General features: G+C 39.0%; 1 protein-coding gene across 4 annotated transcripts in view; it reads right to left on the reverse strand.

Moving 5' to 3' along the window:
• Nucleotides 1-24,958, reverse strand: part of fmnl2a (formin-like 2a) — a 140,528-nt gene that overhangs the window by 17,445 nt on the left and 98,125 nt on the right. For all 4 annotated transcript variants that reach the window (XM_055152834.1, XM_020931830.2, XM_055152830.1 and 1 more), the window contains 11 exons: nucleotides 22,487-22,595; nucleotides 21,252-21,328; nucleotides 18,416-18,509; nucleotides 14,879-14,953; nucleotides 12,752-12,862; nucleotides 12,517-12,666; nucleotides 11,436-11,537; nucleotides 11,042-11,363; nucleotides 9,146-9,328; nucleotides 3,877-4,001; nucleotides 1,868-2,070 (listed from right to left, as the gene is read on the reverse strand). In XM_055152834.1, coding sequence (XP_055008809.1) covers nucleotides 1,868-2,070; nucleotides 3,877-4,001; nucleotides 9,146-9,328; nucleotides 11,042-11,363; nucleotides 11,436-11,537; nucleotides 12,517-12,666; nucleotides 12,752-12,862; nucleotides 14,879-14,953; nucleotides 18,416-18,509; nucleotides 21,252-21,328; nucleotides 22,487-22,595 — 1,551 coding nt within the window. The remainder of the gene's footprint in view (nucleotides 1-1,867; nucleotides 2,071-3,876; nucleotides 4,002-9,145; nucleotides 9,329-11,041; nucleotides 11,364-11,435; nucleotides 11,538-12,516; nucleotides 12,667-12,751; nucleotides 12,863-14,878; nucleotides 14,954-18,415; nucleotides 18,510-21,251; nucleotides 21,329-22,486; nucleotides 22,596-24,958) is intronic.

The following is a 24,958-nucleotide window of genomic DNA, read 5'->3' on the forward strand; positions in this document are numbered from 1 at the left end:
AGCTTTTATTTTTTACTAAACCATATTGAATTGATTTGAAATAAATGGTATCAAACTGTAAGTGCACTGTATCGAGATATGTATCATGGCCTATGTATCGAGGTATTTATCGTATCGACAACTTCTTCTTCTTCTTTTTTTTTTTTTTTGCAATTCATTCAGTGCTTTTTGTTGTCCACATAAGTCACAGTCACAGTTTTTTTTTTCACACATAAAATTTATATAAATAATAATAATAATACAATAAATAACATAATAATAGCAATAATGATAATGATGATACTAAATAATAATCAGCAACTTCTTAATGATACTTAGCCCTGATGGATACGTTTAATGGCTATACTGTATGTTAGAGTTTTTGGAAAATATCGAATTGTAATTATTACAGCTACATTTATATTGTAATAATAAATGACACTGAGTATTGTACTGAGTAAGTATTATAGTATATAGAAAATAAGTTTGAAACTAAACTAATCCAAAAATCAAATGTATTTCTGAACATGTTTGTCGAGGTCTAAACTATTGAGGGTTAGAAGCTTTTCATACAACACAAAATATTTTGCATTGGAAATTATGTTGTGATGTGCCAATCGCGACCATTCAAATTGAAATTCAAACCATGCGCACTATGGTACATAATTTCATTTCATCTGTAGATCGTATAATTTTCTGTTTAAATTATAAATTAGTCAGGGGTGTAGTGGGCGTGCTACGTGAGGGTACGTCAACCACCCACTTCTCCCGGAGTGAGATAGAAAAAAATAACAAGTATAAAATAGCTACAACTTAAATGTCAAACTGGAGCTATTGGCAACGGTGAAAACAACATGTATAGGCTCATGATATCTGCAGTACTGCCCTATAGTGACCTGAGACATGAGCGACCAGGACTGAACCAGGACTAAAGTAGATCTAAACCAGGACTAAACCAGAACAGTGCAGAGCTCCGCACCCCACGGGCCAAAGAGCAGCCGTCGTCCGATCACGCTTTGTGGACACCTTCCTTCATGGGTTCGGGGTTCTCTCTTTCAATCTCAAGTCCAAGATTAGTCCTGGTTTAGACGTTGTTTAGACCTGGTTCAGTCCTGATTTAGAGCTAGTTTAGTCCTGTTTAATCCTGGTTTAGAGCTAGTTTAGTCCTGGTTTAGGGCTAGTTTAATCCTGGTTTAGTCCTGGATTAGAGCTAGTTTTGTCCTGTTTTAGTGCTGGTTCAGTCCTGGTTTAGTCCTCCTGGATCAGTCCTGGTTTAGAACTAGTTTAGTCCTGGTTTAGTCCTGTTTTAGTCCGGTTTAATCCTGGTTTAGAGCTAGTTTAGTTCTAGTTTAGTCCTGGTTTAATCCTGGTTTAGAGCTAGTTTAGTCCTGGTTTAGGGCTAGTTTAGTCCTAGTTTAGTCCTGGTTTAATCCTGGTTTAGAGTTAGATTAGTCCTGGTTTAGGGCTAGTTTAGTCCTGTTTTAATCCTGGTTTAGAGCTATCTTAGTCCTAGTTTAGGGCTAGTTTAGTCCTGGTTTAGAACTAGTTTAGTCCTGGTTTAGAACTAGTTTACTTGTGGTTTAGTCCTGTTTTAGTCCTGTTTTAGTGGTGGTTCAGTCCTGGTTTAGTTCTGGTTTAGTCCAGTTTTAGTCCTGGAAACACGTGTTGTAGCCTGTGATTTATGTTCTGTAGGTGATCATGAACAGTGTTAATGTCAATAACATCGATGACATCAAGAATCGCATACTCCCACTTAAAAAATCCCCACTACACCACTGAAATTATCTGTATTTTTGTCTTGTCTGTGCTCTGCCAGACAGCCACCGTGACAGTCCCCTTATACTATGATTCCCCATCATCACAGAGTTTAATATTCTGAGTGACTCACAGTTGTATGGCTCTGCAGATCTCCTCTGGCGCCTTGCCCACCTTCCTCAGGGTAATGGCCAGGTTCTTGGCGCGATTGGAGTCGAGCAGAGTCACCTTGTTTGGTCCCTTCTGGATCACCTTATGTTTGCTCATGCTCAGATCGATGGACGGGCCCTGGGCTTTGGTCTTGAACATCTCCTCAAACTCATCCACGTTCAGATCCTAAAACGGTGTAAATGAAAATCAATGTTCCTCTTCTATAGACTTGGTACATTTTTGTTTTTAATTATAGAGCGGTGCAACTAATCAGATTTGAGAAGTGATTACAAGTATGGCTCCAATCAATTACTAAAATGCGTAATCAGAAAAAACAATCATTGCATTTTGTTGTAAGTGATATGGGAGCTCTCCTCTCTCAAAACTTGGAGCGGAGCCACTTGTCTAATCTAATACTGGGGCTTTTAAAATGAATCACAAAGCAGAGCAATTGAATTACGTCTGTATCCTGCCACGACAGGTAAAGGTTGAACAGTGCATATATTACCACCATATAAAAACTACACTACTACTTATTTAGTCTTAATAAAGCATGAACAAAGACTCATGATGAACAAACTGGCTCATGTTATGCTATTTTATGACCTATGTTACAGCTCACAACACTCAAATCCTGCATATTTAGGCTGAGTTCGTCGCTCTGTGTCATGTGGTGATACCGGAAGCGCTCCACTGTGTTTTTAAACTCCATACACCTGCACTAGAATCATTTGGATGATTTCAACGGTAAAAAGTAGCTGCTAACTTCAAACTACAGCTTCGTAACATCACAAGGTGGAACAGAGCAGTCTGAGCTTTGGAGATGTAGACAGACTAATAATAAATGGTCCTCAAAAGTGTAAATGAAACAAAACACAACTTAATGTATGTTTTTTGAGGCGGCAACAACATTATAACAGGGCTAAAAGCTCACAGGAGTCAGCTTAGCAAACACAAGCCTGCCGGTGACCTTCTGCTGTTCCACCATTGAGAGCCTGCTGACCTCTGCTGTGTCAGTGTGGCACTCTAGGTCAACAGGAAGCGTCTGCAGAGGGTAACCAACACTGCACAGAAAATCACTGACTGCCCTCTGCCTTCCTTATCCAGCATCTACAACTCCCACTGTCTCAGCAGAGCGAGGAACATCATAAAGGACAATACACACCCCAGCTTCCACCTCTTGGACCTGTTGCTTTCTGGCAGGTTCTCCAGGTCCATACCAGCCAAAACAAATAGACTTAGGGACAACTTCTTTCCCAAAGCTGTCACTATACTAAACTCAGGTTTGCACTGAGAACTGTTAATCTGTACTGTTACCTACACAATTTTAATGCTTTATTTTTAATGCCACTTTAGTCACTTTAGTCTAAAGTCTGTTTTACTGGTATGTGTCTGTCTCTCTGTCTCTCTGTCTGTCTGTTTACCCTTGGTGGGTTTTGCACAAGTTTTATGGTATGTGTAGTCGTTGGTAGTTGATAGTAGTTTTTAGTTTTATGATATTATTATATTTTATTATACTACGCTGTGTGCATTATGAAGGAGCAGCTCTGCATCTTATTATACTGTGTACAATGACAAAAAAGACTTTCTATTCTAGCATAATATAGGACCATTAAAAATGATTCAGTGACATCAAGTTTGTGACGTTGTGGTTGCTTGTGAGCTTGTACAAGAGGCGTGACTTGTACTAGTTGCCACAAAGAGAGTTCAAATAGTCATCTGGATTAGTCAAACATGCACTGATGACACATAAAACCACTTGAGGCATGTTTTTGACGAGGGAACAATGTTATAACATGGTAGACAGCTCCAGAAAGTCAATTTTGCACAATACCTCATCTTTACTAAACTATATTTCATCACTTAAATCTGTGTTCATGTTTTATTAAGGCAAAGTGTACTTGCGTATTATAAAGCATTACCAATAAGTGTTTTAAATAATCTTCATTTTTTCAGTTATAACCAAAATTACAGTGTTTTTTTGTCCCGTACCTCCAGTATCCTCTCATCATCGATCTCGTTGAAGACCGTGCCGTTGATCTGGTTGGGTTTCAGTGCCACCCAGTTGAAGACGGGCATCCTGAACTTGGTCTTGATGGGCTTCTTGATCTTCACAGCTGAACAGGAAGCACACACATTACCGTTAGCGTGACCGTGGCTATCTGCTGCTGCACACTGTATTTGGACACGCTACTTCCACAGATGTACAGAGAACAGAGGAATGTGGGGTATGTATGACTCTTTATGGACATGTCTCTGGAGTGGACATAACACTGGACAAAAAGCAGAGAGAGTGAAGTCGGTTTGCTTTTGCCTGGACGAGGGATGTCAAAGATTTGAAGTTAAAGGTGCGCTGTGTCACTTTTCTGGTGGAGGATCTGCCACCTGCTTATGTCCATGGAGATATTATACTGTTTTGTTTTGGAAATACACTTGGTAATCACAACGGAGACAGGATAATGGTCAGATCTATGGAAAATCATGCCTGCACGTGATAAGAATTAATGTTGTTTTTTAAGGTATTTGAGCACTTGTAATTGAATAAATGCAAGGGTTTAATGCTCTACTGTGGCACATTCCAGGCAAAGAGTTAACATCTCCATGGGGACAAGCAAGAAGCGGATCCTCCAACCTTAGAAGTTACATAGTGCACCCTTTAATCATTAGTCGTGATAGCTCAGGTCAGAATGTATTTATATAATTTTTAAAAAATGTAATCTTGACCATTTTAGAAGCAAATATTAAGTCCTTTACATTTCATTTATAGTTCAAGTACAATTAAAGGTACAGTGCTATTTTTACCTGGCTGTTAATTTAACTTTATCATTCAGAAAGTTTGATTGGTCACTTAAAGGAACGATTTTGATAATTAATTCCATAAAGTGATCTTTATGAATCCGCAGATACAAGGTAAACATGTTCAAATCAATTGTAGCTTTTACTGCTAACAACTGTAAAGCTGATTTATTCTTAATTGAAAAAATATGTTGTTATTAGTTGGTGTTTTGGTTCTCAAGACGATTATCCAATCAGAAAGCAGAATGAGCCTCATGTGACTCTCTCATTTGGGTTGCCAGTTTCAAAGCTGCAGTCCAATTTGTTTAAACCTAAAAGGTCTCACTCTGATCTGAATGGTCACTACCTAAACCCCGGCACCAGCAGCCAATCATGAATCAGAGCGAGTACGTAGGCTGTTTATATACTGAGAATGACCCTGTGTTTGATTATCCTCCAACTCCCACTTGGACCACGGATTTGATGTCACGTCCGACCTTGAAGCGTATTATTATGTTTCACGTGTCGGACTACGTGGATTATGATTATAACTATTCCCTCATTTTATGAAAACACTGCCACTTTAATTTAATTTTTGTAATTTGCACGTCATTTTATGTTATGATTTCTCTTCCGTTACAACCTTAGGGACACTGACGCCCATTAAATCAAGTATTTCTTCAGTATTGGCCTCACCACAACACTGACTACCAAACCCACAGGCAGTGATACGGACATGGTGAGGATTATTTTATTTATTTATTTAATGAGACAGGGACAGCGCACAATTTACATTCACCTTAACAGGAGAGATGCATTGTACCAGGTTGTAGCACCAGTTCTAATTTCCACCTTTAGTCCCTGGGCAGATTGAATGATTGATTTGATTTAATTGACCTTAGCTATCAACTGTTCTTCCTGGAGACCTGTGTAGCATGTTTTGGGTATTGCAGTGATACGAGTGATTGAAATTGTCATTTAAACCAGAAAACTGTCCAACCACAATGAAAACAGCTCATATTTACATGTCAAAGTGGGAATAGCCATCTTGGTTTCTGACTCTGAATCCTTGCTCTGTCTGCTTTTTCTACCACCGAGGTCCAAGTCCCAGAAAAAGGGGAGGAAAATCAATTCGGAAGGATAATCGAACACAGGGTGAGAAAAACCTGTACGTGTCCTGTAAATGCAGGTCCAGGGAGTGGCAACCCATGTTTACCTGTGATTATAGTTCCTTTCTTATACTTTTTATCTTTTCTTTGCTTCTCTTTAATCCTTTTTTTACATATAAGACAATAAAAGATTCAAGGTTTTTACTGTTGTTGTTGTTAAACTGTCAATAATCACAGACAGTCATTAAATCACTTTTTTTTGTTTTGCTTTGTCACTAAAAATTATTTTAACTCTATATTTTGACCTTCCTCGCCTCAGTAGTCTGGAGAGTGTACGCGGCACACGAGGTGAGGATTTCCTTGTTGGCACGGTGACAGAGCTCAGAGTCACTTGTGGACACTTGGTTCACAGAGGGCGGTGCTACGTCAGGCGCTTGAGGAGTAACAGGAGATTCAGCGAGATAAGGCCGTCATGGGAAAGGTAAACAGGCTCCAGCTCTGAGCTTTGTCCGTCACTGTGGAGTCTGCATGAACTGATCAGCTCATGCATGTGTCCTGTACAGTCTACGGAGCTGACACTTCACTACAAACAAACAAGACCACAGCAGGGTGTCCACGTGAACCATGCAGCGTGATGAAATGAGACGTTTTTCTCATTTGCATTGACATTAAAAAAAGTACAACTATAATGGTAAATGATAATATATGTAAAAATATGAATCCGTGTATCATTTGTTCATTCGTTTTTCAAAATAAAACAAAAAATAAAACAAAAAACAAAAAAAAACTATTATTTATTATAAACTATTATAAACTATCTGCATTATTTGTCTCCACAACTAAAATGAAAACATGGATAATGATTCATTTCATTCGTAATTTTCAATTTTGTGTTTAAATAAAATGCCGGACTGAGGCAGGATTGAACTAGGACTAAAGCAGGACTGATCCCAGGACTGATCTCAGGACTGAACCAGGACTAAACTAGAACTGAACCAGGACTAAACTAGGACTGAACCAGGACTAAACCAGGACTGAACCTGGACTAAACCAGTACTGAGTGTTGGGACGAGCCCCGAGGTGCACCTGCTTAGACTGTTGGGTGAACAGGACTGAGACCATGACTGAGATCGGGACCAGACCGGAACTGAGACCAGGACTAGGACCAGGACCGGGACTGAGACTGGGACTGAGACCGGGACTGAGACCGGGACCAGACCAGGACTGTGACTCATTTAGTTCTGGTTTAGTCTTGGTTTAGACCTGGTTTAGTCCTGTTTTAGTCCTGGTTCAGTCCAGAATCGCAGTTTAAGTCACAGAAACGGGAAACGGCCGTTATCCGTTTTTTCCATTATTCATTTAAACACAAAAATCGAAAACTGAAAAACCAATCGTTATCTGTTTTTTTCATTTTGGATTTGGAGACAAATAATGAAGAAAATAGTTGTTTTTTTGTTTTCTTATTTTTGGTTTTATTTCGAACATATGATACACGGATTAATATGTCATTGTAATTTTATATTGTATGTTTTTAAATATCGTTGTAGAAGTTCATGCATCGTACAAAAAGAAAATGATAGTGAAATAAAGCTGAAAACTCAAATAATACTTCCCTTGACTTGAAGTTTCTTTTCTTTTGGTGGCGCTAGCAACAGTTTTTTTTTTTTAAGTTTCCATATAGACAATACTTTCAATATTCTATCTTCAAGTTCATTATTTGCTTTCATATTTGTCAGTGTTTGTATGTCTTTAATTTTAAATAAACAATAAATAAAAAACAATTAGCCAAACCAAATGAGAAAACCCATAAAATGAATTAAAAGCCGATGAATGACACTTCAAAACAAACGTAGAAAAAACGTGAAACAGAAAAGTTGACAGGCAGAACCTACAGAAGAGTTTGATGGGTCCCTCTGGTCGGCAAGAGAAAGATCATTGAGAATCAGAGTTAGTGACAGAGTATAGCCGGTCCTGGCTAAATATATGTGCATGCTATGTGTCGCTAACACATGTTTACAGAGGAGATAAGTGTTGCCTTTGACTGTTATCTGAATTCCTATGGGACCAGCGTGCTCTGACAGGAACCCAGATACAAGCTGACACTGAAAAGGCTTTGAAACACTTAACAACTTTGTCAACAGAAAAGCATACATCAAAGGACACCAGTAGAAAAAATATATTTGAGTTAAAGTTAAGTTAAATCCTCAAAATAGAGCACAGGTAATAACCAACTAAATAAAAAGTTGCTAGTCTCATATCAAGCCTTGCTGTGCATGAGTTTCAGAATGATGAAATATTAAGAGTGTTGCAATTTAAATTACCATATTTTTTGGACTATAAGTCACACTTTTTTTCATGGTTTGGGTAGTCCTACGACTTATACTGCGGTGCGACTTGTATATGAAAATCTTCACACTGACAGTCTCAAGAGGGCGCTCAAGGCTTGTGTGTCAGTATCTGCTGCTCCTGTTACTCCTGTACCTCTGTCACTCTACTGAGCATGTCTCCTGCAGAAAGAGACACTGTTCTGCTACAAGTAGTGAAATATTCAGCCGAAAATGGCAGAAAGAAAGTTTGGAGTGAGCGAAGAAACTTGTGAGGGACAAAGCCTGCACTTCAGTGACAACTGAAACCATCCTGTCGGGATTCAGAAAAGCTGGAATAATTCTAACTGGAACTGATGCTGGGTCTGATGACAGCTATAGAGAAGAGGAAGCAGCACTCCGTTTATCTCTGGAGGTCATGGAGTTGCCACGGAAGTGACACTGAGGATGAAGAATTCAGTGGATTTAGTAATTTGGAGTGAGATGGAGAGTCTGGTAATATGTTATGTTAACAGTCTGTTGTTCTTTGTTCTATTGTTATTAATATAACTTGCCTTTCAAGATGAAATTCCTGGTTCCTCATCTCTCATTTTATAAAATAAATTTCCCACAAAAAGTGCGACTTATAGTCCGGTATGACTTCCATCCAATCAGCTTCTTCTTCATTACTCATTTTTTGGCTGGTGTGATTTATACTCCAGAGTGACTTATAGTCCAAAAAATACGGTTAATAAAAAGTTACTAGAATGCATGGGCTTATATTAAATAATTAAATTAAATATAGTGTTGCCATAGCAATTGTCAATTTCAATTAAAATATATAATGTATCTTTGGAATTGTGACAAGTCCTCAAAATGTTCCCTATAGCTGAAAGCTGAAATCCATAAATAGCTTTCTACAGATACTTTGCAGTGACATCACTGATTGTGTTAAAATAAAGCTAAGATTAAAGTCTGACTCAGCTTCAGACAGGGCAGTGCCTCCAGTTAACATCACACCCCCAGAGAACGTTGCAAAGTATCAACAGCATTAACCTTTCCTTCTTTTCTTACCTGCGAGGCCAGAGTTCATGATGACTGTGGGTGTACCAGACCCAGGCAGAGGGGGCGCTACAGGCGGCGGCGGTGGGGGCAGTGGAGCGGACATCTCTGGTCCTGGAGGTGGGGGCGGTGGAGGAGGAGGAGGCGGGGGTGGAGGAGCTGCTGCGGGGGTGACTGACAGTGGTCCGTTTGGTACTGAGAGAGAAAAACAGGGCAGGGTCAGTTTTGAAATATCAGTAATACAATATCATTTCATACACTTTTATTTGCCTGTTTTTGCCCAGTGAAATATATAAAGTTTAAGGTGTAATGTGTAAAATTTCTTGTGGAAGATCTGCCGCATGCTTGTCTCCATGCAGATGCTACTGCTTAGCTTGGAAAGTTCCACAGCATGGCATTAAACTGATCTATCTACATTAAGGAAAACTAACTAGGCCAATTTACAATGGATTAGCTCACAGTAAAAATGTTTAAAAAAGTGCTTTTTTGTTCTGTTTAGTTTTTCTTAGTTTTTTATTTTGAAAGCACCTGTCATTGAATTTTTGCAATATAGATATTTAGAACTAAAGAACTTCTCAGGTAACCATGAAAACAAGCTGATTTAGTGCATCGTTTCCCAAAGACGATGGGTCACAAGAGGCTTTTTTTGGGTCGCCTGATCTGCGTGTTGCACTCTCCTCCTGCAGCCCGGACAGGAACGCGCTACAAAAACGCAGACAGGCCCACTTATCTCATTGGAAAAGTTAAAATGTTGACATGTTTTGTATAATTTCTAATCTTTTTGTAATTATTTAATTGACTATTTTGTTCCAGTATAGCTGGTTTCATTGAATGCTGAAAAGAAAAAGAAATGGGCTACATTTAATGTCCAAATAGGCGACTTATGGATCCTTTTATTGCTGGTTCACTTTCTGTTTTTCATTGTTTAAAACTTGAATAATACTAATTGTTCAGAGAGACACAATCACTCATTAATGTTCAATAATGGTCAAATCTATCTTTATTTTGTGATTTATGAATAAATAATGTCTATTGACTTGGGTCAAGAAGGTTTGGGACTTTTGAAATATGGGTCCTCCCAAAAAAGTTTGTGAAACACTGATCTAGTGGATCAAGTGCTCAAATAGCTCCTTTTGGAGCACTGTGTGACTTTTCAGGTGGAGGGTCCGCTACCTGCTTGTCTCTGTGGAGATGTTGTTGCTTTCCCTTGAATGTTCCACAGTATGACAATAACAGCACAGGGGTGGGCAAACTACGGCCCGGGGACCACATGCAGCCCTTCTATCATTTTAATCTGGCCCGCCAAACTTCAGTAATAAGGATTATAGTCATTTTCAGTGTTTTAAAAGTCATTTCAATAAATAGTGAATACAGTGGGACTTGAAAGACAGATATTTTGTTGTAATGATTTGTAATGATTTTCAATTATGGGATATTTCAATAACATAGGATATATTTTCTACATATCCCGTGTTATTTTCTTCTTTTATGAGGTGGATTACCAAAAAACTCCATCCATCTGCTCCTGGTCTGGCCCTTCCATCAAATTTTAGAACCCTTTGTGGCCCATGAGATATTTATTATGGGTGTTTCTCTTGCTCAAAAATGCAATAATTCCTCCTGTGAATATGGGGCGACTCTCCACAGATCTGAATTGTAACGTAGTGTAGTGCTGTAACCTTGTGACAGATAAGTTTAATCTATACTGTGGAACATTCTAGACAAAGCAATAACATCTCCATGGAGACAAGCAGGTGGTGGATCCTCCATTATTACCTATCAACAATACTTTAAAGGCAAGTTCCTTTTGTTTGACAACAGCCTGTGGCACTACTTGACAGTCTGAGCTGAATTTGACTTTTTACTTGCCATTCTCCATCTTCCATTTCAAACACAATTCAGACTTACATGTGCCGTTGACTGGAGGTGGAGGCGGGGGTGGAGGAGGAGCAGCCATGCCCCCTGTGACCTCCACGTGGTTGGGGCTGAGTGCAGCAGTGTTTGGACCCAAGACTGCCCCGGGCACCCCTCCTCCTCCTCCTCCTCCTCCCGTGGGTGAAGTCAGGATGGATATGTCACCATCTCCTTTCTTCTGGATCTTGATGGTGCCCTGCTTTTCTAATTCATGAATCTTCTTCTCCAGCTTCGAGCTTCTCTGGATGGCCTCGTCTTTCTCCTTCAACATCTGCCTCAGCGCTAGGACCTGGGATGTGGTTTCTTTGTAGTGTTCCTGTATGCAGATATCATTTAGATATTGTGTACATTCATAAAAAAATAAATATGTAACATCAAAAATACAGACCCTTATCGATTCTAGATCCTTGTTCCTTTGCATCAGCTGTTTCTCCAACTCCACAATTTTGGCCATGGCTTCGTTCTCTGTGTCCTGCAGTTTTTCTGTCATCTGCAAGAGTAAAAAGTTTAAAGTTAGACAGTGCAACTTTTCTGGTGGAGGCTCTGCTACCTAATTGTCTTCATTACGGGTGTTTCTATTGCTCCAAAAGACAATAATTTCTTCTGTGAATAGGAGCGATTCTCCACAGATCTGTACTATAAAGCAGTGCTGTAACCCAGACAAAGCAGTAACATTTCTATGAAGACAAGTATGTGGCATATTCCACTAGAAATGTTACACAGTGCACCTTTAAGTAGTAGTTTTATGAATAACTTTACAAATACCAATGTCCCTAACCTAAATTTCCTAACCTAAATCTATTTGAGAATGTATTATTTGATATTTTTTTTGTAGAGGTACTAATTTCTTTGTTCAGCTAATATGTTGTAGCACATAACAGATCAAACTAGTAACCAGAGGTGGAAAGTAACAAATAAAAAAATTTCCTAGTCACTTAATTTAGTTGATTTTTGGGGGTAATAGAAATAGTTGTAAAAGTGAAAAATCTACTTAAGTAAAAGCATTAAAGTTTCCATTTAAGAGTAAAAAGTAAAAGTATTTCGCATAGATTTTGAGATCTAATAAAGCTTCAAAATGTAATGACGTTAATACAGATTTGAGCTGAATTTTGTTCCACAGAAAAAACTGAACTGATTTTATTTATTTCTAGCTGTTTTTATGTGTATATTTAAGATTGCTCAAACTATGAACGTGTTAAAAATAAACCCTCAGCCTTTTCAGCAGGTCTCAAACTATAATAAAAAATACTTTTACTTTTCAGTTCTGCTCAAAAATGTAGTACAGATACCTGCTCTCAAAAGTAGTAAAGTAAAAGTAAAAAGTACCCTCTTTAAAATGTAGATCAGTAAAGTACTTTGATACTTTTACTTCGTTATGTTCCACCACTGTCAGTAACTACCTCAAATCCATGAGTAACTTTCTTATTTCTTATTTCTTATGACATAAACAAATGAAAACCATAACGCACATGAGACATATTCTCCTCCAGCTCCTCCACTCGCTCCAGGGCGGCGTTTTTGGTCTCAGCGTCTTCCAGAAGAGCTCCCACATCAAACACATTGTCCAAGTACGCCTGGATCTGCACTTGTAGCTTATCGCTCTCCGTGTGCTTCAGTTTCTGTAGCGGCCACAACACACGCTCATTACACACACGGAGCGCCAACTGTAATATTAAAGATCATTCAGTATTGATCTGAACTCACGTCTAAGTAGTCGTCCAGGAGCAGCTTGGTGAAGTCGTACTGGAGATGGACTCTGAAGTTCATGTCCTCCACTGAGTGCACTACGATGTTTATGAACTGCATACACGCCACCTGGGAAAACACAAGGACACACGATTACTCTGCGGTACATGAACAACGGCCCTTATAACAGACTGTATATGGTGATAAAAATTAATATGGTGCATTGTGTACTGAGGGATTCAACTTTCTTGTACAGACATAATTTCTTCATGATGTTGTTGTTAGAATTTACATATTGTCAGTGGTAAATGTCAAAATAAAATGTATTACTTTATATTATTCAACATTTGTTTTCTTGAAGTGTCTGTAACCAATTTTTTTCTCTATTTAGTTGAGCAAAATTTCTACTTTCAAGAATCAATTATGGTCAGAATAGGAACTGTCTACATCTTATTAATCTAATCTAATTATAAAGCAGAAAGTGTGTTGTTAGCCTGCGAGCTGTCCTTAGTTATTACCAAAGAAGTAAAACATCACTCTGGCCTGTGAAAGAGCTTACACACTTGGGTGAATAATTAAGATGCAGGGAATGCCTTAGTTAATAGTTAAGTGAGGAATCGCTTTGAACCGCTACAACGGAAACTGAACTAGTTACGTTTTTCACATTTTTAAGGGGCATAGAAAGTGAGATAAAGCCTGCACACTTACTCCCAAACTGCATTTAATGAATGACAACGTTTCTTTATGTGCCCACTGATCAGTTGTCCAATCCAAAAGTGAGCCATAGGAGAACATACAGTATATAATGGGTTATATATTGTTTTGTGTGGACATCTCCTATGGCTCACTTTTGGACTTTTGGACTGGCCAACCAATCCAACATTGTCATTCATTAAATGCAGTTTGGGAGTAAGTGTGCAGTCTTGTTATTGTTCACTGTAGTAGCCTCGCACAAGTGATGGGCGTATACCTTTTATAGTAAAATCAGGTAGAGCACCTTTAATATTTACACGGGCATCATATATTAGCCAGGCTGGTGCCACCTAGTGCCTCCGCTCATTTTCATTTTTCTCTAGCAACTAGGTCAGGAATCAGAATACACTAGACGATTTGCAAGAACCTTGGAAGTTGTAGGCCACGCACTGATCAGTCAGTGAAGAGCTGAACCAGCCTGAGTTGCGACAGCAGACTGCATACACTATCCTCCTTTGGACTTCCTTTGTCAAATACAAACTTGCATTTTTTATTGCACCTTTAATTCACAAGTTCACCTCGCAGAAACGACAATGATCGTTGACAGACATGTTCACTCTCTGCTTTGTTTGCAATCCAGCAATTACTTGGACAGACACACCACTGAGTGTTCCAGCACATTACATACGTCACGACCAAATAGTAGCGATTGGTTAAATAAAAAAAGTACCCCGTATCATCGAGCAAACAAATCCTAATACTGTGAGGTCAGACAGTTTCCACAAAGTGAAATCATCTGATGAATCAGGCTAATCATATATAGTCTTGAAACTAAATATGATAATTGAATATTTTAAATACAGTTGATTACAAAAGTCTAGTATCAGTTCAGTCAGTTCTCACGATGGAGCATCTTGTGGCAGAATTCTGAGCTCTGGGCACAAACTTGGTGAGCCCACATATTCTCACATATTCTGTATAATATGATAAATCCACATTTTCATGGCCCCATAGCATCAGTGAAGAATCACTGTTTGTATCTAATCAGTACACTACAGAGATGATTTCTGTCTGTCAGTTTCAGTCTCTCCTTGATTGAGTTCCAGTCCAGTAACCAGTTTCACTTCTTCATAAAAACAAAATCTGATGCCATATTTGAGCTGCACTTTCTTTCCTCACTTGAACAGAATATAAAAATAAGGCATACATAAAGCTAAACTCCTAAACCACCTGGTATATATGATTAATGTTGGATCTGTGTCTCATCTGGGCCTGCAGTTCCTCACAGTCTTGCTCAATAGAGACTTCAAGCTCCAGGCAAAAGTGTAATGGAGGCAGTATTACTCTTTTATTAAGCTTTTCTTCAGGTGAAAAAGACCTTCTCTGCAGTAATGTGTGTAGGATTCTGGGGATTAGAGCCGCATCAATAGTCATTAGGAGAGTGAAGCGTACCATGAAGTCAATATTGTTGTCCTCGTTCTTAAAATACTCCATTAGCTTCTCAAAACGCTGCTCCTCGGCACAGACCTGCAAAAAAAACACACACAAGTCAGTCACTAGCTACTTGTAAAACCACAAATAAAAGTCACATTTGCTGACTTGAATTCCTTTTGATTAAAGAAAGTAGCAATGAAAATGCAAGAAATTGTTAACCGAGGGCTCTCAGAAAAACAGCTGAGGTGAAGGAAAATAAAAATGAGAGAGTGGTGTGGAGCACAGTGTGTACTTAAAGGCTAAAGATGTATTATTAAGAGACGTCTAGAGCCAAGGCCTGTCCAGGATTGAAACAGGAGATTTTTTTTCATACAAGTATTCCACTACAAAATATTAAATAAGCCTCCACAATGGCAGATTATAAAAAAGTGTAGATCTATTTTGTTCACTGTAGTAGCCTCGCACCAGTGATGTGCATAAACCGATACCTTTTATAGTAAAATCAGGTACAGCACCTTTAATATTTACATGGGCATCATTTGGTCTTGGAACTAAATATGATAATTGAATATTTGAAATACAATTGATTATAAAAGCTTACTATCAGTTCAATCAGTTCTCATCAAGGAGCGTCTTGAGGCAGAATTCTTTAACCAGACTGGTGCCACCTAGTGCCTCCACTCAATTTCATTTCTCTGCAGCGACTAGGTCAGGAATCGGAATACATTAGACGCTTTGCAAGAACCCCAGAAGTTGTAGACCGTGCACCTGCTAATCAGTGAAGAGCTGTGAAGCCATGACAAACTCAAGCGCCTGTCTGGGTCCCTTTTGTAGTACAGCACAACAGTAAACAAAGCGCTCGAGATGGATGTAGACCAAACCATACATTCTGTGTTGGCAACGATTCCCGAGATCGAGGATTTAAAGCCGGAGCAAAGATGTTTGGTGAATATTATCAAGGGGAAAGACGTTAATGCCCTTCTTCCTATGGGATTTGGCGCATTATATACGTCACGACCAAATAGCAGCGATTGTTTAAATAAAAAAAGTACTCGCCTACCGATGAGAGAACGAATTTTAATGCTGCGAATCAGAAATGAATCAGGCTAAGAATTCTGAGTTCTGGGTACAAACTTGGTGAGTCCACATTTTCTGCCCCCAATGCCCCCAATGAACGGTACTGAAAACCCGGACATTTGCATCACTTTATAAAAAAAAACCCGGACGCCCCGTACATGACGCAAAATACGGACATGTCCGGGGAAAAACGGACGTTTGGTCACCCTAAATAAACCATAAAAGTTACCAAACAACAATAATGGATAATACAGTTCAGTAGTCTTAATACAACAGATATTTTTGTATTACTATATTTCTATATTTTTACCTGTACATATACATTTTTATAATTATGCATTTTTCAGCACCAGTCTGTGGCTATTTTTGCTACTTATTTTGAATGTATTACCATTTATATTTTTGCTCTTTGCTCTTATTATAATTTATTGTGACATGTGAGCGACTGTGTCTACATAATTTCCCTTGTGGATCAATACAGTTTGTCTAACACTGCACTACTTATGCTTAAATCTTTATTATGTGTGGGCTGCTGCAGTCAGTACGACATAAAAAAATCCGTGAAATATGAAAAAGTGAAGATGAAGGGACTGAGAAGGAGAGACGATGTTTTGAGTTCAGTGAGTTCATTGAGAGGGCGATGCAAAAGAGATAGAGCATGATAAACGGGTAGAAAGGGGGAGAAGGGGGTATGTGAGGTACTGGAAGGGTGCATCCAAAACCATGCATAAAATGTCTTGATTATATCTTGTTATTTTCTTACACTATCTCATTGCGTGTACAAAAAAAAGGTAATTCTAGTCCAAGCTTTATATATTAACAACATTCAAAATCCCCGTCTCATTAAAGGCCAGCTCCTTAATCTGAGTCTAATGCCAGTTCCTCCCAGAGCTACACTCAATATTTCATTCACCCGTGTAAATATTGCATTAACTGCAGTCAGTCCGTGTTTGCAGACCCCCGGATTGGAAAAAGGAGGAAATGCTAGACCACTCCATCACAAACCCCCCCCCCCACAGGCTTTATACAGACAACAAAGGTCAAGTGAGGTAGCGGGTTTGTCTCTGTCTGCAGATTTCTCCAGTTTTTTTTTTCCACGGGACATTCAAAAAAATCAATAGTTGCAAATCGAGTTGGAGGGTTTGTTAGAATTCTTGTGTGTTTTGTCAGAATGCTGATGTTTTACAAGGTTCATGGTTAATTTCTGGTTAAAATCTGTTACTATCACTGCAAACAACAACAAACAAGTACAAGTTATCTTGATTTGAGTATATTTTGATTGTCTTAAAGTAAGATTTGCCAGTAGAACGAGTTGTTTTATCTTATTGCAAGCGTTGTTGTGATTAGACTTGTCAGAAGTATAGACAATCAGATAAGAATCAATAAAACTCGAAAGCAGATACTCATTTAATCACAGGGGTGTAGTGAGCGTGGTATGCGGGGGTACGCCGTTCACCCACTTCTCCCGACGTGAGATATAAAAAATAACAAATATAAAACAGCTGCAACTTAAATGTCAAACCGGAGCTACTGGCAACAGTGAAAACAACCTGCATAGGCTCATGATATCTGCACTACTGTCCTATAGTGACCTGAGACATGAGGGACCAGGACTGAACCAGGACTAAAACAAGACTAAAACAGGTCTAAACCAGAACTAAACCACGACTGAGTGTCGGGACAGGTCCGGAGGTGTGCCCGCGTAGATTATCGGGTGACCGCCTCACAGAGCTAAGCGCAGCCATCACTCAATCTCACTATGTGGACACCCTGCTCCACTGGCTTGGGGTTCTCTCTCTCTCTCTCTCAAGTCCAAGATTAGTCCTGGTTTAGTCCTGATTTAGACCTGGTGTAGTTCTGGTTTAGTCCTCCTGGTCACTTAAAAAATCCCCACTACACCACTGTTTAAGCAGGTTCCGATACTGGGGGAAAAAAATCACATAACTGGATAAAATTTGACCTTTCTTGAACAGTTTCACATTTAAACACAAGGCTGCTATTGTTCTTACTTAAAAAGATTTTACGAAACAACTTTATCATGGCAAATTTCTAATTCATAATATCATAGTGTTTCTTTCAATAACAGTGAATTTCCCACAGACTTCATACATAGATAGACTCCTATTGTCCAGCTGAAATTTTGACAAAATGTTCACACTGACATTGAATCCTACTGTGTCGTAACCTATTTAGTTCAGTAGTTTGGTAAAACATGAAAATTACTATCTTTTGTAAGAGTTTGAGTGGATTCCTGAACTACAAAATCCATAATCCCTCCTTGAGACCTGAGTCCCAGACACAATACCAGAGGCAGCAGAAGTGTGTCAGGAGAGCACATTCCACAGCTCTGACTCACCCCTTTGAAACTCCACAGTGCAAATGTAATGACATATGTTATTGTGTATGTAGCAGACCCCCCCTGCTCCCTCCTCCTCCTCCCCCTCTCCCCTTGGTCCAGTCTCGTAAGCTGCTACGTACCTCCTTAAAGTTGTCAAACGCAGAGAGGATGATTTCGTGGCCCCCCCTCACGAGACACACCGCCGCTAGGAGCTCCAAGACGAGAGCTTTTGTTCTGTAAGGCAAATGAAAAGACAGCGGTTAGTAAATGAAAACGGTGAAGAGTGTACATGTGCCACGCATTTTAAGAGAATGGTGTTATGTAGTAATTCTAGGCTGAGGTCTGATATATAAGATTAGGCTACAAAATTAATCGCAATATTAAAAATTGCAATATTAAAGGGACAGTTCGGAATTTTGGACATAGAGCCAGAGTGTTGGAGACGTGTGGAGACACTTTTTAAAATATTCCATCCAGTCCTTGTATTTGCAGAGGTCGCTGGTGCTAGGCTAGTGCATGTCAATGGCCATAGTTATCCTGACACTAAAAACAGTCTTACCCACTCCACAAAACACCTGAAGCAAATCTGTTATTACGCCAGACTGTCGATGTAAATGTCTGTGTTGATAGAATAATTTTAGAAGTAAAACTAACCTTGCATTTGGAGGATTTATGTCTGAGCAGCAGCAGCGAGTTGTACTTCCTGATAGAAAGCTTGGCAGTGGCGGACTGATATATGAGAAAATAGTCCCTCAACATGCAACGATTCATGCGATACGAGAAAACGTAACCAAAAAGTCAGTGGGGCCGCTTGTTTGTGTTGACAGTTGCGTTGCGTACGTCTCTATCATGAGAAAACTCGTCTTATACTGAAGTAGGTTTTGCTCTTAATTGTTCTGACATGACTTCATCATCTTACTCTAAGTCACGGAATGTTGAGGATCAAAAACATTACTTTGAAAAGTTAAAACTTGTCGATAATCGGTGACGATGTTAATGTTGTACTGTTGTATGACGATTGTTGATGTTGCACTGTTATATGATGATTGTTGATGTTGTACGCTGATAACTGCTGATGATGTTGACTTGTTGATACGGACGCTTTTTGCCAAAATGGCCAATGCCAAAAAAAAAAACATGACGTCATTTTGTTTTCTCATTTGCAAAGCTAGTTTTATCTCAACCAGTATTCTATCAACACAGACATTTACATTGACAGTCTGGCGTAATAATTTATGAGGTCCTATGTCCAAAATTCTAAACTGTCCCTTTAATGGACAGCAAATTACGAAGGCTGCAATTTTAAAGTGCCCACATTACCCTGTTTTCTGTTCTATGTTATAATATTTCCTCCCTCAAAACACCAATCTTCAAGTACCATAATTTCCTCCACAAACAACAAAATATCCTGTCTGCATGTAAACTTTTAACCCTGTAGTTTAGAGCTGTACAAACATGTTCTGAAATGTGATTCTTGCATTTGTTTGTCAGTACAAATTTCCATCTTTTTCACAGTTTTCTGGACATAATTTAATAGAAGATAATTTGTTAAGATAATTACTGATTCATTGTTTAGTAATGTTGTATTTTGTTGTTGTGGACAATGAAAAAATATCAAAAAAGTGAACTCTTAAAGGTGCGCTGACTGTCCACTCATCCATGCAGGTCTGACAGAACTCGAGCTGACAGTGTGTGACAGTTCAAGTCTCTGCGGTTTGACTTTGAATTTTGAGGAAATCCTTGAGCCCGGGGCAGGAGAGAGACACACCCAGACACACACCCAGACACACACACACCCAGACACACCTAGACACACACCTAGACACACAACCAGACACACACGCTGCATGGGGTCGTTTCTTCTGTCAGCTGCTGATGTAGTGAGGACTGAGGGAAGGAGTGAGGAGGAGTGAGAGGAGGAGTGACGGGAGGAGTGAGGAGGAGAAAGAAAAGTGAGAGGAGGAGTGAGAGGAGAAGAATGAGGACGAATGAGGAGACGAGTCAGGGAAGGAGTGGGAGGAGGAGAGAGGAGTGAGGGGAGGAATGAGGAGGAGTGAGGGAGGAGGAGAGAGAGGAGGAAGAGGGGGAGAGAGAGGAGGAGTGAGGGGAGGAGTCGGGGAGGAGGAGGAGAGAGAGGAGGAGAGAGGAGAATGAGGAGGAGCGTGAGGAGGAGCAGAGAGAGGAGGAATGAGAGGAGAGTGATGAGGTATGAGGGGAGGAGTCGGGGAGGAGTGGAGAGGAGTGAGAGGAGGAGAGTGCAGAGGAGTAAGGGGAGGAGTGAGAGGAGGAGTGAGAGGAAGAGAAAGGAGAAGAGTGAGAAGGAGAAGGAGACAGAGAAATGTGAGGGGAGGAGATAGAGTACTTAGGAGGAGTGAGAGGAGGAGAGTGAGGAGGAATGAGGGGAGGAGTGAGAAGAAGAATGAGGAGGAGTGAGTGGAGGAGTGAGGAGGAGTCCAAGGAGGAGTGAGAGGAAGAGCGAGAAGAGGAGAGTGAGGAGGAGTGAGAGGAGAAGAGAGGAGGAAAGAGGAGGAGTGTGAGGAGGAGAATGAGAAGGAGTGAGAGGAGAAAAGTGAGGAGTAGTGAGAAGAGGAGTGCGAGGAGGAGTGAACCGGAACAGTCCTGCCCTGTCAGCTGTAGTAGATGTGCCTCTGTTATATACTTTTAAAAAATTATTCATTTTTCATCAGGATCTATATGCTGTGTAATGTAACTTTTGTGCTGAATGGTCGAATGATTATTAGAAACAATTTTAAGATCGTGATAACTGAGACCATGAAAAGAAAAGGTGGAATCTTCGATGTAACTCACAATCACAGACTGTATAAAGAAGTGGACTAAGCGAGTGTGACTTAGAAAAACTCATAGAAAAAACATCTTTCACAATTTTCTTCCTTTGTTTAAAATTCTAACACTTGAAACCAGACTCTAAAGAGATGTAATTTATGACACAGAGATTGTTAGGTGGTGATACGTTACCTGGGGTTTTTATTGTTGAGACTTAGTGCAATTTCATTCACAGCGTGTGGGTGAGACATGACCATGTTGAATCCGTACTGCAACGAGAATCAGGACAAACAAGCTCATTAATATGGACGAGGAGCCACTGGGGGGCGATGTGCAAAATGAAGGAGGCTCATTCAGTTTGGCTTTAGCTAAATGTATTCCTGAGTGCTTGTGGACACTGTTTGGGAGTATTATAGAGATCTTATTGTTTAATCTCGTTAAATTTTTCCTCTTTTTCCTTCTCATGAAAATGCACAATGAATGACAACACATAATGTAAATCAGGGGTCTCCAACTTATAGCTCGGGAGATACTGGTAGCTCTCCACTCCCTTCCAAGTGAATTATACGTATTCTGCTGGATAAGAAAAATTCATTGTAAATATATAATTTTGATGCCTAACTTCGTACACTAATAAATGGACAATGATTTATTTTAACTGTACCCTATCTAAACTTGCTGTGGTTTTTATATTTACTCAGTTTCTTGTGACTGCTAAAACTAGTCGCTCTTCGGCATTTTTGTTTTGTAAAAGTAGCTCAGCGGAAGAAAAAGGTTGGAGACCCCTGATGCAAATATACATAAGATTAAAAATGAGCAGATATGATGAAAAAACTTATATTAGTCTACCCCTTTATTTACATTTAAATGAAATTATTTGTTGATGTGGTAATTTTCCCATATTCCCACCTGTGTGAACCATAATTATTATTTGTTTGTTTATTTCATTCAAGTATAAAAAGACATTAACAGTGCAACAACATCAAACATACAAGAAATGGATGAAAAGGAGCAGAAAGAAGAGTAATCATATGTTATCTGCCCCCTTTTACCTTTTCTAGACAATACATCAACACCAATAGTTACTTTAAAACTTCTTCTTTTTAAAAATTCTTTATATTTGTCATCCAGGTTTTCCAATTGGGAGTTTTCAGATGACATTGCACCATTTTATAGGCCAATAATATGGTAAATATTCAAGTTTTATAAGGCTTTTCCACCTTCAAGGCACTCAAAAAGCTTTACATCAAGATATTTGTATTGTAAATATTGTTAAAATGCAGATTTCTGTTGATAATATGGTGAGTTCTTGGGTCTAGTCACTGATAAAAACGATCAGGTTCAAGATTTGTAAGTTTACATTTTAGATATTTCACAGGAAAGTACAATAACACATGACACATTTTCATTTTCTACACAGATCTGACCTGGTAGTTCATGATGGCGCGTAGACACATGATGCAAACGTGGACGTCATCCTTCTTACACACCAGCCTGGAGTTCTTTAGCGTCCTCCGGCTGGGCAGAGTGTTACATCTGCAAACATATGTAAAATAAAACCACCATAGTGAGTTTAGTGAATGGAGCTGGAGTGCCCATTTGACACTGAGTGGGGTATTGGCACCGGAGAGCGTACACAGCCCGGACAAACTGCTCTTAACAGATGCCATTTGTGACTGCAGCCCTCACACGCCATTGGCTTTATAAACAAGAGCTATTAAACTGCCAGAGCTGCGAACGCGCACACAAAGACTATATAATCTACAGCCTCGCCAGGGACCACAGCGATGCCCACTTTGAATTGTTTTACACATCCTTCACAGATTACGGCGAGTGTGCACACAATGGCTGTCATTTGTATGCAAGGCGTGATCGTGCAGTTACTCCTGTGTGTGGGGAGTGGAAGCAGCCGTTTATCAGTTATATTCTCAGCGGGCGACGACAAAACTGTTTATTTTCAGACTTTTGGTCACAAGGTTCAATGACCAAAACACACAGAGGCGCAGAGAGAAAATGTGTGAATGTAATGAAGTAAAAGTTTCTATGGAGATGTCATTGCTCTGCTTAGAATGGATCACAATATGACATCAACAGATTTATCTTACATTTATTTGATTACAGGTGGGTTTATAGCTTAAAAATACCTAAAGAAACAGGCATTCTGACTGTGAGCAGATTTGTGGGTCGCCACGCCACAGATCTAACCTGTAACTTCCAATCCACTTTATTTATATAGCACATTTCACAAACAGTTTCCAAATTGCTGCACAAATACATAACAATAATAATATAATGATAAAACAAATGCTCAGATTAAATCATACTATTCTTAAAACAATAAAACCAGTCAAATAAAATAAGAACTTGGTTTTATTTGGTTGCCATGAACATAAAAATGTTTAATGCCATACTGTGTTTGACGGGCTCTCCACCAGAAAATTTACACAATTCACCTTTAAGTACTTTTTAAAGTGGATACTTTTTACTTTTACTTCACTATATTTGAGAGCAGGTATGTGTACGTTCTACTCCACTACATTTTGATCAGGACCGAAAAGTAAAAGTATTTTTTATTACTGTTTGAGACCTGATGAAAAGACTAAGGATTTATTTTTATCAAACAAAAATATGCAAATAAAAACTGCTAAAACCAAACAATTGATTCATAAAATTGTTTCTGTTGAACAAAATTCAAATGCAAATCTTTATCAACATCTCTACATTTCAGATTTTATTATTTGATCTCAAAATGTGAAATACTTTTAGCTTTTACACTTTAAGTTAAATTGTATACAGGTACTTTAATACTTTTACTTGAGAAGATTTTTTTCTTTTGATTTTTTTCATTCATTGCTTCGGTACTGTACTTTTAGTTAAGTAACAAATTTGAGTATTTCTTCCACCGCCCGTCACGTATCCCAACCTGAGGACATGACTCCCTCGTGAGTCATTGGAGAATGAGGCTTTTTGAAAGAAAACTAAAATAAACTTAAAGGGGAGGTGTAGCGTTTTGTCATACTTGTATTCTGTAAATGTTTAACGGACACTTTTAGGCCTAGTTGATCCATTGTGTACAGTAAAAATGTAAGCATACTCCCAAAGTCCCTGTTTGAACCAAAACCACAGTGAGCTTTAAAGCGACTGTACACAATTTCATTTTTTCCCCATTGTTTTTGAGCAAATTTAGTCAGCTATATTGTATAAGCAGCTCTCAGAATAATTCCACTGCACGCCGTTTGCATCTAAATAGAAAGCATTTTGTTGTCCAATAATCAGGAAGAGCTCATTAGCATGCTAGATTTACGGTCACTGCAACACTCTGCATTGGTCTCTGAGAAAAAGTCGTGAAAAGACCTTATAAAGTCACTGCAGTGAATAATTAGGATGCTCAAAATGCAGAAGCTGGCCAAAGTGCGCCATAACTTTGGACCACTCCAAACCAATTAAAATGAATAGTTTTTCACAGTTTTTCACGTTTTAAGGCAGTCAAAATCAGGCCTTTTTTATAAATGAATAGTTGGAACAAACTAGGCTAAAGTAAAGTCAAGTCATGAGCAAAACTGAACAGATTTTCTTCACAGCACAGAGGATTCCGATGGTCTAAAATATGTGATTTAAGCAAAGCCAGGAAGTGTTTTGGCAGTAGCAAACTATAAATTCAGAGTGTAGACTAGTTAATGTAATGACCATGTTTTCTATCCATAAAATAAAACATGGAAATAAAAATATGGAATATATATGGAACTATGGAAATAAAACATGAAGTCTATGCCTCTTGATTGACATGTTTGGTATTGTGAAGTTGCCCTATTGTCTTTGTAGTCAGTTTCCATTGTCTATGTTCCTTTTGTAGAGCCACATGTGAAGCACAGTCCATGTCAAAATAAACAGACGACAGT

Source organism: Boleophthalmus pectinirostris, unplaced genomic scaffold, assembly GCF_026225935.1.
Source record: "Boleophthalmus pectinirostris isolate CB_2022bp ecotype Guang Dong unplaced genomic scaffold, ASM2622593v1 HiC_scaffold_1, whole genome shotgun sequence".
Taxonomy (NCBI): Eukaryota; Metazoa; Chordata; class Actinopteri; order Gobiiformes; family Gobiidae; genus Boleophthalmus; species Boleophthalmus pectinirostris.